This window comes from Epinephelus fuscoguttatus, linkage group LG4, assembly GCF_011397635.1.
Source record: "Epinephelus fuscoguttatus linkage group LG4, E.fuscoguttatus.final_Chr_v1".
NCBI classification, from domain to species: domain Eukaryota; kingdom Metazoa; phylum Chordata; class Actinopteri; order Perciformes; family Serranidae; genus Epinephelus; species Epinephelus fuscoguttatus.
The window spans coordinates 34258418-34274132 of NC_064755.1; the positions used below are offsets into that span (position 1 = coordinate 34258418).

At 40.8% G+C, this 15715-nt stretch overlaps 1 protein-coding gene across 9 annotated transcripts in view; it reads right to left on the reverse strand.

The window, feature by feature from the left end:
- LOC125886934 (unconventional myosin-IXAa-like) overlaps window positions 1-15715 on the reverse strand; it is a 226942-nt gene that overhangs the window by 95615 nt on the left and 115612 nt on the right. For 5 of the 9 annotated variants that reach the window (XM_049573320.1, XM_049573315.1, XM_049573313.1 and 2 more), the window contains exons 5-7: window positions 11542-11641; window positions 7729-7782; window positions 26-126 (exon numbers count right to left, since the gene is read on the reverse strand). In XM_049573320.1, the coding sequence (XP_049429277.1) occupies window positions 26-126; window positions 7729-7782; window positions 11542-11641 (255 nt within the window). The remainder of the gene's footprint in view (window positions 1-25; window positions 127-7728; window positions 7783-11541; window positions 11642-15715) is intronic. The other 4 variants (XM_049573322.1, XM_049573314.1, XM_049573318.1 and 1 more) reach the window with 3 other exon arrangements.

Here is a 15715-nt window from a genome sequence, read left to right on the forward strand (position 1 = left end):
GTAAACATCAGGTAGCTTGTCTTACTGTTTGCGTGTGGTGGGTAAGAAGCCGACCATCTCCATAGCCAGCTGCAGCCGCTCAAAGTCGTGTTTCAGATCCTCTCCTTCCACTGTGAAGCAGTCCTGCTGGTGTCAGGTGGAAACACACAAACACAGAAGAAGAGAGAAAGATGGACAGAAACATCAGCATCACAAAGGATTGAAGATTTTTTTACTGAATATGTAACACATACTTAACTAAAACCTGCCTGATGACAGTAAAAACTATTGAGGTATGGACGGTGAAGACTTGGCTCTTTGTGAAACTACTAAATGCTTCAGTTTGAGCTGAATGAGTGTGTGTATGTGTCTGACCAAGCAGGGTTTCCCAAAATATTTCATGTACAACGTTGGCCACTTCATCACACTTGAAAATGGCATTAATTTATAAAGTATAACGTTAAATCAGAAGTATAACAAAGTCATTGTCTTAAAGTTTTGGCTATCAAGTACCAAGTCAAGACTGAAAAGGCCAGGGTGCCCTGCTAGCTCGCCTGGTAGAGCGAGTGTCCCATAGGCTTACAAGTCCTGAGCAGTGGCGCCAGTTGAATGTCGACCCAGGGCCCTTTGCTGCATGTCGTCCCCCCTGACTGCCTTTCCCCTGTCTATAATATCTAATAAAATGCAAAAAAAAGCCTAAAATAATCTTACCAACAAAGCTAGAGTCAAGTCAAAATCTGAAACTTTTTAATCCTGAACAAGTCACTTTAGCCCCGTTTCCACCAAACCAAAAGTAGCAAACCCTTCAGACATGGTACCTAGACCCTGGCGTTTCCACTACAAACAGTACTCTTAAATGTGGGCGGGGTTGTTGTCACTCACTGCTCCGTCCAGCACTCATTGTATTTCTTTATAGATGGAAGTCTGCACCTCATTTATCATCCACAGAACGAGGCTACAGGCTACAGTGGAAATGGGAAAAAAGCATACCAAACTGAACTGTACCGTACTGCTCGGTGGCTTATATGCCCTTTACCATTTTTTTTTCTTTTAAAGAAACAAGCAGTGCTTTTCAAAGTATTTGTATTTCTTACTTTTGAATAAACTTCTAAAAATTTAAAAGCCAACATTATTTCTAAGGTGTGTCTTGGTATTCCTGCTATAAAGTCATTTCCCTTCTGCTCATGAGACGTGGTTAGTTGCAGTTGGATCGATTTGAAGAATTTTCAATAGTTGTCTTGAGAGAATGTCAAGTTATTCAAAGGCTAAAATCCAAGCCAAGCCATTGGTGATTTTGTCGAGTGAAGTCTGAAGTCAGGCAATCAGTCTGACAATGATAAGCCTCTCCGGCAAACAGCCAGTATTTCAGGGGTTTCAGTGTAGCCAGCAGATATCAGTGCCAGGGCTTTCTCTTCTATGTGCTGCTCATTCGGTTTATCTCCATTAAAAATCATCGCCAGACGGTAGCTGATGGGTTCTCAGATTGGCTTTTTAGCCTATTTTGCTCTCCTCACAGACCTTTGCATGATGGCTCAATACAACTTGGGCTACAAACAGAAATCAGAACACCTACTATACCAAAATTTTGTACCGTTGCCTACAGATTCTCACACATATGCAGATATCTGCTTGTAGAGATTTATAACTTGAGTCCAAGTCTGTGTGAGTCCACACTTCGCTCCTCAGACAGAGAAGGCCACATCTTTAATGGGTAAGACCACCATGTAGGGACTAAATTCATCACAGGATGTTAAATGTTGTCACAATGGTCTGACTCAGCTCAACAGATGACTGATTAATCAATCAAAATGTACAGTCTCTTTGAAGTAATTAATGAAAGCAACATGTCCCGATGCCAGAAAAGAAATTCTTCTTAAGTTGAGGAAGTGAAATGCAGGCGCCCTCTATTAACAAACTTTCAGGGGAAACCCTGCTAAGCAAACACATGAGTGCATTTCTGTGTAACAGGGAGACACTAATATCATACAGTTACAGTAAAGCAGGGTGAGAGCAGGAATGTGTATGTATACAGTGACTTTGTGTGTGTCTCCTCCAGTCGGTCAGCATGTCTCTGCTCCGGCAGCGAGCCTCTCTCAGGCTGTAATTAGCACATACCACAGCGAGCGGCCAGCGAGAGAAGACACAGGAACCCATAATCCACACTCTGCATCGCCTCTTCTCTGCTTTAACATTCAACACTCGTCTGCCTCTTCATTGTTTTCCTTTGGCTCACAACTCGTCAGGAAGTGCAACAATCGGCGTATTTCTCCAGTGAGCTTCTCCAATTGCAACAAAAGGGGTTTTGAGGCTTCTCATCTACGGCAAGGACCCGGGAAAAGCCAGTTTTCAAATTGCCGGGTATGTTAGACCTCAACGCCAGGCAGCACAATGTGATACGTTGAAGGAAGTTGAGAAAATAAAGAGATCAATTCTGGCCAGTTGTGAGGGAATACTTTGGTCGAACACCAAACCCTTAGCTATTGGTGCTTCTTGAGTCCAGACTAGAGATGATTAAGAAACAATCTGTTCCTCTTACTTGTTTTAAACAAAGAATCTTTTCTCGCTTTAGAAATTGTAATGTTACGCCAGTTGCAACACTTCTGGTGCAGGCATACACCTAATTGAGTCAAGTCGGGAGCCCAGCTGACGCAGCACACGGAGCATTTTTAACAGATCGCTCATGGATCCAGTTAAAAGTTGTGTGCATCCAGTCGAGGCTTTCCTGCTACTTACCATGACTTAAACATGATTTATGTTGTCAAGGCACCCGCTCGATTTTGCGCCAAAAACAGCATGCCACCCCGTCACTAGACATTCCACACGACCAAAAACCATAGACACCCAAACAGGCACAAAATGCAAAAACACAGCCACAGAGGCCCAGAACCAAACACCCGACTGCACACATCAAATGCAATCATCCAGAAAATGTTTGGTCTTTGGGATCTTTAGTCAAATACTTGAATTGTTTTGTGAAATCACACTGGTTTGTTTTCTATTTTCGGCTCCAGACGTTGCATCTGGAGTCTGTATACACTTGTCGCTGGGTGTCTCTATTAACTGCAGTGTGCCCCCCCACACCCTTCACATTGACCACCAGTGGCAGAGGTCAAGGGTTAAACAGGCCCAAAGGGCTGGTCAGATGCTCAGACAGCTGTCAGGAGCTGCTGAGCTTTGTGTGTGTGTGTGTTTGCGGGTTTGTCAAGACGGTGACATCACCTCCTTAGACGGTGGGGTCACAGACTGATGAGGTCATTGACTGACCCTTGAGGGAGACATCGTGTCAGCAAACAGTGAGACGGGACGGTTATGTAAGAAAAAAATATGAGAGAGAGGAGCCAAGTGAAAATAAGCCCCGAGCGAGAGGGAGTCAGTGAAGTTAAAGGAGTAGTTCAACATTTTTTGCTTCCTCTGCAAGATTGAGACAACAAGCTACCATCAAAAAATGATTTAACATGAAAAGAAGAATTACAGGGTAGGGTAAGACGTGAAAATATAGTCCCAAATTTCATTTAAAAAAGGCGGTGGCACACAATTAAGTCTATGGAAGAATCAGGATGTGGTTAGCCTAGCTTAGCATAAAGACCGGGGAAGCAGCCTGGCTCGCACCTACAATACCTCTAAAGCTGACTTATTAACACTGTGAATGTTGGTTTGTTTAACTCATACATGAGCAGCAAATTCATGGGTCACAGGTTAGCATGTGACTCCAACCAAAACCTGAAGTGGTCTTTGTTACAGTTTTGTTTATGTATTAGTAAACAAACATGACACAGTGTGTGAATAAGGCAGCTTTATAGTTGTTAGGAGGTGTAGTTTTTCACTTTGGATAGTGCCAGTGCCTTTAGACGGTTTCCCTAAGTGTTTATGCTAAGCTAGGCTAAACACATATTGACTGTAGCTCCATATTCAAAAGAATTATTCAACCACAAAATGACCATTTGTATATCAATTCCTCACTTAGTTTTTCTCAAATGCCTCCATGGTTAATGGTAAATGGACCTGCACTTGTATTTCTAGTCAACTGACTACTCAAAGTGCTTTTTACGCTACGAGTCACACACACATTTACACACTGGTGGCCAAGGCTACCGTACGAGGTGCCACCTGCTACTCAGATTTTTTTTAACACACTCACACACCGATCGCGGGCAATTTGGGGCTCAATATCTTGCTCAAGGATAATTCGACATGCAGACTGGATGACCTGCTCTACCTCTGAGCCACAACCCCACGGTGAACGAAGAATCCAAAAAGGCATGAATTGAAGTCACTGGGGACCACGTTTAACAACAGCAAAACTTTATCAAAACATCTGTTTACAAACTCTCACACAACTCCTGCAGTGTAAAGTCTCATTTATCTAGTTGTACACCCGGTACTTCACAAACACGTGCACTGTTGCTAAAACATTTCAATATAAAACATTTTTGCCCATGAGTAGCACACCCTGAATGTGTGTATGGGCAATGTTTGTAGGACGTTTTAAAGCGAAAATGTCTGTGTTTGTAAAGTACTGAGCATACGACTGGATAAATGAGACTTGGATTATACTACAACAGTTGTGTGAGAGTTGTTAACAGATGTTTTTAAATAGTTGCTGTTGTCAAATGTGGACCCCGTTAACTTCAATTCATAAGGAATGTTAACCTTTTTTGGATTTTCTGTTCAACGTAGAGGCAAACGAGAATTAATTAATGAATTCAACGTAACAACAAACAAATGGTCATTTTGCAGGTGAAGTATTCCTTCAACACATCAACGTCAATCTCCTCATCTCACTCTTGGAAAGAAAGCAAATAAGTGTTTTGATAAAATGTTAAGAGTATTCTTTGAAAAGAATAATGGAAAATCTCTCTTTTGAGGATCAAATATTCGCTCCCTGTAGACCGGCTGTGAAACGCCTGTCGCTGATTCAAAACATCATCAAAACTTCCCAAGGAACCTCTAAAATCACTCCTGCAGCAGAGTCCACTCCTCCAGCATTGATTCACATCTTTAGTTTGTTCCAAACAATACTTCCAACACTTTGGAAGTATGATATTTAGAAATTTATGAGCTAAGAGTTTTCTGCAGGAGTGATTTGAGAAATTTCCAAGGACAGGATACATTTCTACACAGCTTTAGTTCTGACTCTGGGTCACCTTTGGAACCCATTGTAACTACTGGGAATCCAAAATGACGACAGCAGAGCCCTTTCCGAGCCGACAGGAGGGGAGTATTACATTATTCAAAAGACAGATTTTTGGTGGAGCAGCAGGATGTGAAGCAGGACCTACAGTACAAGTACTAAAAAAGTGAATGTCCTCAGAAACCCTTCGCTGGATGAAAGAACTTTTTTCTAAAGTGGGAGACAAAGAGCCAAAGTCAAGAGGGAAGACCACTGGAGGAGTCGTATTTAAACTAACCGACCCTCATGTCAAGTGTTTGCTCACGGCAAACTCAAGTAACATAATCTCCTGTTAGGAGATACTGAATCCTTAAACCACACACAACAAATCCCACTGACCAAACATTACTCACTTCAGGTGGGAGACTGTGGCAGGCGCAAAGACTAGTGAAATGGCAAACACACACACACAAAATGGACCACACACTTAGAGGGAAGTTTCAGGAAGTGAAGCATCAATCACTGTTAAAACCTTCTTATCAAAAGAGCTGCATGTGAGGAATGACTCTTTAAAGAAATGGTGTTTAGATAGCTAGAAATACTGCTATTTGACATTTATCATCTTTGATAATAAAAGCAACTGTTCATCTGTAAATTTACCTTCCAGAGTACATATTTTTGTCCCAGCTATTCAAGCTATAATCCTTCCTTCATGGCATAAGCCTTTTTTTCTCCCAGTAACAGCCATTTAATGTATTTACGTTCTCTAACTACCACTTTATAAGGTAATTTTCATTGTTAGTGGCGGGGTCCGCCATTCCACTGCTGGATTCTAATTGCATATCGACATATAAGTGTAATCCAGTATTTGGAATTTAATCTCATTGATCTGGGCCTTATTGATCACTCTCATGCAGCCTTATAATAGCTGTATTAAGTTACTGCTAATGCCAACCCAACGTTTCTCACCACCATTTGTTGTCAATACGAACATTCAACTGGAAAACAAGGAGTGGAGGATTATAACTAACCATTCTGAGGGTCCTTACAATAAGTGTTTATTTATATAGGTTTTTCAAAACTGTTTTTTTTTATATAATTACCAAGTATCTGTGTTAGTATTGGACAAAAACATTTAATATTAGACATTAGGAATGCAAAACAAAGTTAACTCCTAAAAGGTCCAGTGTGTAGGATTTAGTGGAATCTTTTGGTGGAAATGGTAAATAATATTTAAACTATATTTTTATTAGTTCTTAATCACCTGAAAACAAGAATTGTTGTGTTTTTGTTACCTAAAAATGAGTTTTTATCTACATACAGAGAGGGTCCTCTTCCGTAGAGTATGCCATGTTGTCCAGTTGAATTGCCCTTCAGGGATGAATAAAGGACTTTCTATTGTAGTCTATTCTACAGTAGCCCAAAACAGACAATCAAACACTGGCTCTACATAGGGCCATTCATGTTTTTGCATTTTTACCTTTGTTGTGTCGGCCACCGCAGTTCTCCTGCATGCGCGGCACATGGGAGAAGTTTCAGTTCTGTAACCTCACCACTAGATACCACTACATTTTAGACACTGGACCTTTAAAATTGAAAAAAGGTGTGCATTGTAGCCAATCTTAACAGCATAAAAAAATAGAGCTGCCCCCTAATAGTTGACCAAACATCGGTCGACCAGAAAGGTCATTATTAGGCAAGATTTTATTGGCTGCTTAGTTGCAGAAAAAACAAAAACAAATGTGGAACTCTATTAGGAGCTGCACCTTGTCAAAATAAATCAAAACCTATATGACTGGACCATGTGGGAATTTAATTTGAACGGACAGACACATTGGTCCACTAGGAAAATTCTTAGTCGGGGGCAACCCTCAAAAAAAAAAAAAACTTTTATATGTAAGGCTATATATTTTACAGCATGCTATTACATGTTGCTGTTATTATTTCACTGTTAAGAATGTGTATTTATCATCACTGCTTCATCTACATGAAACTAACATGCAGTGGTAAGTGTGTCAGATCCTGAACCTTCCCTTTAAAGATGGTGGTTTTCCAGGTTTGACATCATCACCCATCTCCTGGCAGCAAAGCATCCAAAGCCAAATATTAGATTAAAGGGATTCCTTTATGTCTAGATTTTTATTTGGTTATTCCAAGCATGTATATAGTCATGCTTCTTGGTTTCAAAAAGAAACGAGGAATGTAAAAGCTCCATTTCTTATCCTACAAGGAGATATCTCTTTTTAAGAGACAAAAAACTTTGTCTCTGACATCATTTTTAAACAAAGAAATTACAGTAAATGATGTATTAGTTCATTTCAGTCATTTACTGATACTGAATGTGTGACACCTTCTTTAGAAGTACACAAATATTTTGAGATGAAAACTAATCAATTACAGCAAAGTCGTTACATTAAAGGTATCCCTTTAAACGTTTTCTTTATCGAGCTTGACCAGCTGAGGTCAGCTCAGGTCGCCTCCATCTTTAGTCCATTCCAGTGAAAGCAGGCATGTGTGGACAGCGAAGACAGAGAGAGAGAGAGAACAGGCGCAAGACTGGCACCAAAAACCCAGAGTACCACGACACACCCAACGAGCACAGATGGACACAAACAACTTGTCATCCACATGATACTGACCAGATCGCTCTCATAGTAATTGTCCCAGTGGAGTTTGTGCAATTTCTTTGTCATCTGGAAGCAAGGCAGAGCGGGTTAAGGAGGCAGGAATTACACACAATAATACGCACACTTACAGAGCCACAAATGACACATGCTGTTAATATGTGAGGAGAAATTTACTAATCCTCACACACAAACAGACACACACACACACACACACACACACACACACACACACACACGTACACGTACACATCTCCAGAGCTGCAATAATTGAATCCATGATCAGAGATGGTGGAGGATACAACCAGTTTAAATTTCTAAAAACTGCACGTGTCAATCAGTGAATGAAAACTTAAACAACGAGGGACATATCAGACGTTTTGACACTCGTACACAAAGTACACACATCTTTTACTTGAGTAAAAGTTGCAATAAAGGGTGAAAATACTCCATTACATGTCCAAGTTTAGCAAAATTTCCTCAAAACCTTACTAAAGGAAATTCTTTTTAGTATGTTCATGAATTTCACAGCATTTCACTGTTAATGTTAGCTGGTTAAGGTGTAGCTAATTTTAACTTCATTACATGCTGCACTAGGTAGTTAAATCTGTGACAGTGTTGTAAGAAAAGTGATCATCTGTTTTGTGCAACTGTAGCCATTAAATAAGTAGTGGAATAGAAGCAATGTAAAACTCAATTTGACTACAAGTACCTAACGATTCAAGTTATAATCCTTAAAAGTTCATGAAATCAACCCCCGTTTTTAAATATCGTTTATGGTCAATATGTACATTCTGTAAATATCTCTTTGTGAAGTGTTTCTATTGATAGTGGCAGGGTCCGCCATTACTGCACTTGAATCATAATGCTCTCCTCGGACGAAGGACAATGTAATTCAGTGCATTTTCTTTCTCACTAATATCAGCTTCACTGTTTAGTTTGAGTTACTGCTATCATGGTCACAACCTTACCTACTGCTACTGCTTCACATTAAATATGATATGAGGTTTGTTATTAAACAGTTGCTTATTTACACGTCCAACAGACACATAGTAATACTATAATTCATGTGACTCATGTTTGTGTCCACCTGATGAATTTATACCAATATTCAGTCTCTTTTAGCTCTGTTCTGGGTCTCCATCAACTCCTAAGGGAAATATGTGGATCTTTAGCCGCTAAATGCTCCACTTTGTTCACTACTGGTACTGAGCAGCCACCTTTATAGTGCTTTTTGTTGAAAACAGTTGTCTGCTGCAACCGAAAAATGGCGCTATGAGAATGGTAAAAGTGAACTGAAACTGGAAAGTTGTGGACCGCACAGCTCAGCGATGACCTGAAAGTAGCTAAAAAGCATAGCATGATAATTTCGCTAAAGGTTCATTACAATGAGCGACATCTTGGCATTGTTCCTTTAATGTTTTCAGATTTTCTTTGACATCATTTTAGAGTGACAGACAGACACAGATGAACACACATAGAGAACAAAATCCATCTCTGAGAGAGAGGAGAGATAAATATGGATAATCATTTTGCTCCCCTGTGACACCATGTGTGTCAGGAGTGTGTGTTTGTGTGTCCCTGACAAACAGCAGGCTCGCTGCGTGTCGCGCACACGCTCATACAAACGCGTGTGCACACAAACACACGCGACCGCCGGCGCCCTCTGCACGAGAGCAAGTCAGTGCCAGATTAACTCGCAAGTATTGCCTGTTGCCATGGAAACAGAACTGCATAGTAACAGGCAGCCGGCAGCAGAAGATGAGGATGGGGATGGGGGGGTTGTTGTCGTGGGGATTAAGGGAGGAAAAAAAAAAACTGTTACTTTTTTGGGGAAGCCAAAAGAGATGAACAAAGGAGGGTTTTTGTTGCCTCTCCAGTGTACTGCCATAGGAAGAGGGAATATGAATCCTCACACATCTGCTGCCAACACACACAGATGCACTGCATAAGATGTACACATATGGGGGCTTTCTGGCATGTACACAAACACGTAAACACACCCACACACACATATGAGACACACACACACACACAGATGCAGGGTTGAAATTATTTTGGGGCTGATGCAATAACACTTGAGAGCGTTGGGAAGAGATCCAGTTATGATAAACGAGTAAATAAAATCAACAGAGAGAAAAGGAAGGGAAGGGAGATGGAGAGATTTTTTCCATCATCATCTTCAGAGTTTCCATCAATCTCTCTGCGTGGCGCCTTCAAGCTTTATTTTTCAATATTAACATTTATAATCGCACTTTCTTCGCAGAGAAAATGGTTATTACCACTTCAAATGAATTCTTTGTAGCACAGTAAAATTGAAACGTCACATGGGCCTTGTGCAAGAACCACTCGCAGGAACAGATTTGTTTTAATGTGGCAGGCAGGGGTGATTTAAGAGAATCTGAGACATTCACCGATTTCCTCGCGTTAACGATTTTCTCTGGGGTACGTGTGAAATGTGAGAGTGGTCCAGACCTGGTGTGTGTCGTGCTTAGGTAGTCTGCCTTTCTTTGAAAGGAAAAAAAAAAGGACTTGTTTGACTTAAAAAAATCAAATCAAAATGACTTATTATGGCTTAATATGGGGCTGAATCTAATTATAAGTGAGGAAGGGGCACATGGTTTCCCTCACATTATTTTTACATTCAAATGGTTTGGATGATTCTTAACTGGATCTGGTTCTTAATTTCCCTCCCTACTCTTTTGGCCATGATGATTGAAATGGAGACATTTCTAAAAGCCGGACAGAAAGCTGCAGCCATCACCTCTAACTCTTCTAGGGCTGCCCCCTAATAGTTGACTGGAGAGGTCATTAGTCTGCAAGATTTCATTGGTCGCTTAGTCGCAGAAAAAAACCCCGCGAAACTCTATTTAGAGCTACACCTCATCAAAATAAATCAAAACCTATATGACTGGACCATGTGGGAATTTAATTTGAAAGGACAGACACAGGAAGTGGCCACGCTGAGCAGTCAGACAGGAGTCAGGTTACAAACCAATCACAGCTGACAGATATCTTTCCCTTCTTCTGTAAATATTCAGTTTGATAAATGCGGAAAAGTTGATCATGTGAGTGCAGGGCTACCCAGAGCTTTACATCTGTCCCACAGACGATAGGCCGACAAACTTATAAACAGCACCTGGAAGAAGATCAGCTCTGCACTCAGGACTTTTTGCCAACCTCAGACACAACCTGCCACCGCGCTCTTGAAAGCTGGCACAAAAAAGGCACAAGAGTAGCACCCAGCGCCTGACCTCACGCTTTCCAGGTGGTTAAGACGCGGCATGTGTACGGCCCCTAATTTCCAGGGCTGGTACCTGCGGTTATCTGAAACATGTCAGTAGCTACATGCCCATTAGCCCACAGCGTCATTAACAGGCGGCTCGCTCAGTGTGTGACGTGCACTTGTAGATAAAATATAGGCCTATATTAATGAAGGTTCATTAGTACGGTTTTGTATTTCTCTGTAATGTAGCACAGTGTTAACAATGTTACTGATACTATTCTTTCTCACACCTTCAACTCAAACCATTGAGTTGCCCCGCCCAAAATATATTATTTAATAATAAAATTAATATCATAAACATGCGGGTGACTAGTCGACTAATGGCCCTAAATGACGAGTGTTGGTCAGCTAGGAAGATTCTTAGTTGGGGGGCAGCCCTAAACTCCTCACAATCTTTTTCCTACTTTTTCCATCATGACAGAATCAGGGTTTCAATCATTTGACAGGTGACACAACAGAATGGCATCAATACATCAATGTGGAGTCTTTTTGTATTTCAATGTGACCTGAATATTGTGTTTTCTGCATTTGTGTGAGCGGACCTGGTTGAGGTAGTGGTATTCCTCAGGTTTGAGCAGATGGAAGGACTTCCTCTCTTCTTCACTGGCTCCGGCCAACAGGTAGTAGAAAACATGGTAGTTCCTACAGACACACACAAACACAAATAACAAGTTAGAGGGTGTGAGTCTACAGCACAAAACACTCTTCCTGTATTGATTCCTTGAATGATTTAAAATTCCCTCTGAGGTGAACCCAGGACAGGAGCGTTCACACCTCCTCGCTGCGCTGAAACGACGCCTCAGGGAAGAGACTCCATTCAAAGCTTTGGAGTACAGTAAAAGAAACACTCTCTGTCTGCAGCTTCTGTCACAACCCAAACCTGTGAGTATGTAACAAATAAGTCACACCGTAACGACCCGGTGGGCCCACATTTCACGTCAAACAAAGCAGCAGTGTGGTGTGTGGGCTCAAGGTCAGGAGTAATGCCTCTGTGACAAAGGCTGAGGCTTCGGCCAACGCACCCAGACGTAATTCTATTAGAGCTGGAAACAACCTTCACATCCGTGCACGGGGACACTTAGAGCCTGATGAAGTGGTGGAAAGATAAAAGGCCCAGAGAGGATATTAAAGAATCAGGATCTGTGATTGGTGGATGGGTAGAAGGATGTTTTCAAATGAAACTGAGTGCTTTAATGTTAATGAGCTACTAATAATACCTCTATGAATTGTTTTAATTTCATAACTGTCACCGCTCCTGCTGTGAGTGCAGCCACTTTGAGGTTTTCTATCATTCCAACTATCTAACAAACAAAACATGATGTTACATAATCCTCCTGAGAGGGCTAAAATATAATCTTTTTTTATGTATCATCATCAACAATTAGTATAACAATCACCTTTGAGCTATAACATTATTAATATTGTGTTATTATTACTTTAATTTATTTATAATATATGTATTTATTTATTTATATTATTATTTATTTAATTGATCTAATCTTATTATTATTATTATTATTTAGTTATTATTATCATGACTATTATTTATTTATTTATATATTAATGTATGTATGTATTTATTTATTTATTTATTTATTTATGTTGTTTTGCTAGCAATTTCAATACAGTGAGGATACTTGTTGTCATTGTTGTAATTAGCTCTATCAGTAGTTTTATTATGGTTTATCTATTGATTTTGTTTGTTTGTTTTCGTTTTGTTACCTGTTTTCCTGTTTCTTTTTGCCTCGTATTTTTAATTATTATTAATTTATTATATTTTTTACACTATGATGTATGTTTGCTTGTGTGGACCCCAGGAAGAGTAGTTGCTACCTTGTTAGTGACTAATGGGGATCAAAATAAACAAATATAAATAAACAATAAAATGAATCAGCACTAGAAATAACTCTTGATGACTATTAACAAGTAATAAACACTGAATGAGTAACTAAAATAGCTACTTAAACTAGCTGGCTGGCTGGTTGAAGTCACAGAAGTAAACAATAACATTGGCACTTACAGATCAGGTTTCTTATTGGTTACAGTCTTCTCAGGCCAAAGGGCACTCGTTATTTCCCAGAGCGCAGCCATTACCGACATGGATACAAATCTAAAACCACTGCCCTTGACCTAAAAAAGATTTCTGCCCACAAGGCTGGATTTAAAGGAGCAGCATGTAGGATCAAGTTTCATCTAGCAGAATGTTGCAGAATGCAACTGTGTTGTACTCATGCTCCATGACAGATCTTCTGTGGTCTAAGACTATTGCCTTCATCAATACAGTGATGTCCTCCGCACTGGTATGGACACCAATGCTTTGTCTGTTAGGTGTACTGCTGAAAGGAGGTGGGGTTAACACTCACCGAATCTCATGGTGCAGGACAGCACTCATTACTGGATGCAGGATAGTGCTGCGGCATTGGAAAACTTAAGGAGAGGTTTGACGAATGGCTAAAATCTCCTCCTATGACAGACGATGTTACAAGCACGATTGGTAAGACATCTACCTGAAAATATGGGGCCCAACTTCCAGGCGAGTCATGTGATGCCCTGGGGCCCAAAAAGACTTTTTTACATTGTGAAAGAGACATCTGTAAATCAGCGGATAATTTCTTTATTCATTATTTTTTCATTAAGCCCTAAAAGTTTTAAAATGAACCAAGAGCCGAATCCAGAGTTATTGCCCCACCGACATTCATGTGAGCAAGGCATAAGACCGAGCGTTTGGAAGGCCAGGTTCAAGGAAATGTTAGTGCATTAGCTCTATGGGCCGTGGATGTATTAACAGACCTGGATAAGGCTTTGGAGGCAGGACCCTGTTCATTCCTATGAAAGCTGCTCAGTGGCAATTTCCGTGGTATAAAACACCCAGATGATTGGCGCTGCTTTCGCATCATTGGGTCCATAGAGCGGATGCACTAGAGATGCACTAGACACTGAGCCAGCTACTTCCTGTTTAGCACTCTGCTAACTTAAATGGAGATAAAATGATTTAATCTCCAGGCTCCTCTAGACTTTCTAACTTTGATCAAACTGAATAGATCAAATTTTGAGTTTGAGAGTTAACATCAGTCTGTGGGAAAAGTCTTTTTGGGCCCTATAATAATTTCACAATTTGACCACTATTTTCACTACGGGCTAATAGATGTGGAAGATCCCATTAATTTAGTACCCTGGATGTTAAACTGGTTTTGCTTCATGCCTCCATCTCCAACGCTGTATCCAGTTCTCTTTACACATCCATGGTTTTCCCCTGCTTCCTGTCTTTGTGCTAAGCTAAGCTAGCAGGTTGCTGGCGGTCATGATTAGCATACAGATGTGAGAGCGGTATCAATGCTGTCATCTAACTCTTGGCAAGAGGAATATTTCCTCTTGAATTTTGATGCTACTTTATTTTGAGAGTGTAGAGACTGGAAACAGGGGGAGAAGAGAGATGAGTATGACATGCAGCAAAGGTCCCAAGGTTGGAATCAAACATGGGGCATGGCAGCGATGTGGCATGTGCTGAAACCACTCTGTTACCAAGGTGCTTCATGCTGGTGACTACAGCTAGTAGTACTACCACTGTCACTGATCACAAATTAATACCTGAAACAATACGACTAATAACCTCAGACAGAGCAACAGCTGCTGAAAACAGCACCAGCCCCAGAGTTCATCAAAGATATAAAGCACGTCAGCATCTGAGGTCGAACAGAGGCAACCTGTCATGAGACCGGAGTTAAGATTTAAGACAGTTTGCAGTTTATCATCATCCTGCCTGCTCCCCCACCTCTCTGCTTCAGGTCCAAGCCGTCTGGGGGTCCTGTCTTTAGTTTCTACCCTATCAATATGGCCGCCAGTGCCTGTCATCAGCGCGAAATAGAAACTCGGGGCCAATCAGGGTTAGAGGGATTAGATGACTGGTGGAGGGTTCAACATTGTGTTTTGCCTCTATTACACCAGTGGGACCAGTGATTTCTCTGTTTTTCAATGTCACCAGGGAGAGATGAGCGAAACGGGGACAGAGCCAGTCGAGAAGAGACAGTGTTTGTGTTGTCTGAGAGGAGAAATTGTAGAGATGTGTGTACAGGTGGAAATTCCTCTGCATGTGTTTATGTATGTGTGAGTGTGTGTGTGTACACGACGTAGGAGATTCAAACAGTGTCTGCTGGTGTGTAAAAAAGAAAAAAACAGTGAGAACAGACAGAGTTGCTGTTACACTAAACCAGAATCTATTTTCTCATTCACCCAAATAGTTTTGATGCGTAATTAGAATTAATAAACAGTAACGTCCCGAGCTCATTAATGACCAAACTCCAAAGGAAACCTGAGAGTCTGCAGTGTTAACTCAGCAAGCAAAGGGCAGAGGCCTGTTTCAGATGGACACCCGATATATCCTCAGCTCACAGAGGAAATGAAGGCTATTTTAGTATTAGGTTTCTTACAGAAAGATCACATCAGTGCAGAGATATGGATTTGACATAGTATCTCTCAAACATGTGGGAATATGACTCTCTGTGTTTCTAATTTTTCTTTCTCTCTTATTTGTGGCTGCACCAGGGCTCCTTATTTTCAGCTTGTATAGATTTTAACTGAAAGAAAAAAAGAGCAATTTTCTAAAGTAGCAGACTGGTTTAACCCTTTGAAACCTGAGCACATTGGCTTGATTTCTTTTAAAAACATAGGAAGACGGCAATGAGCAATGAAATGAAGAAATGACACAAAAAATTAGCA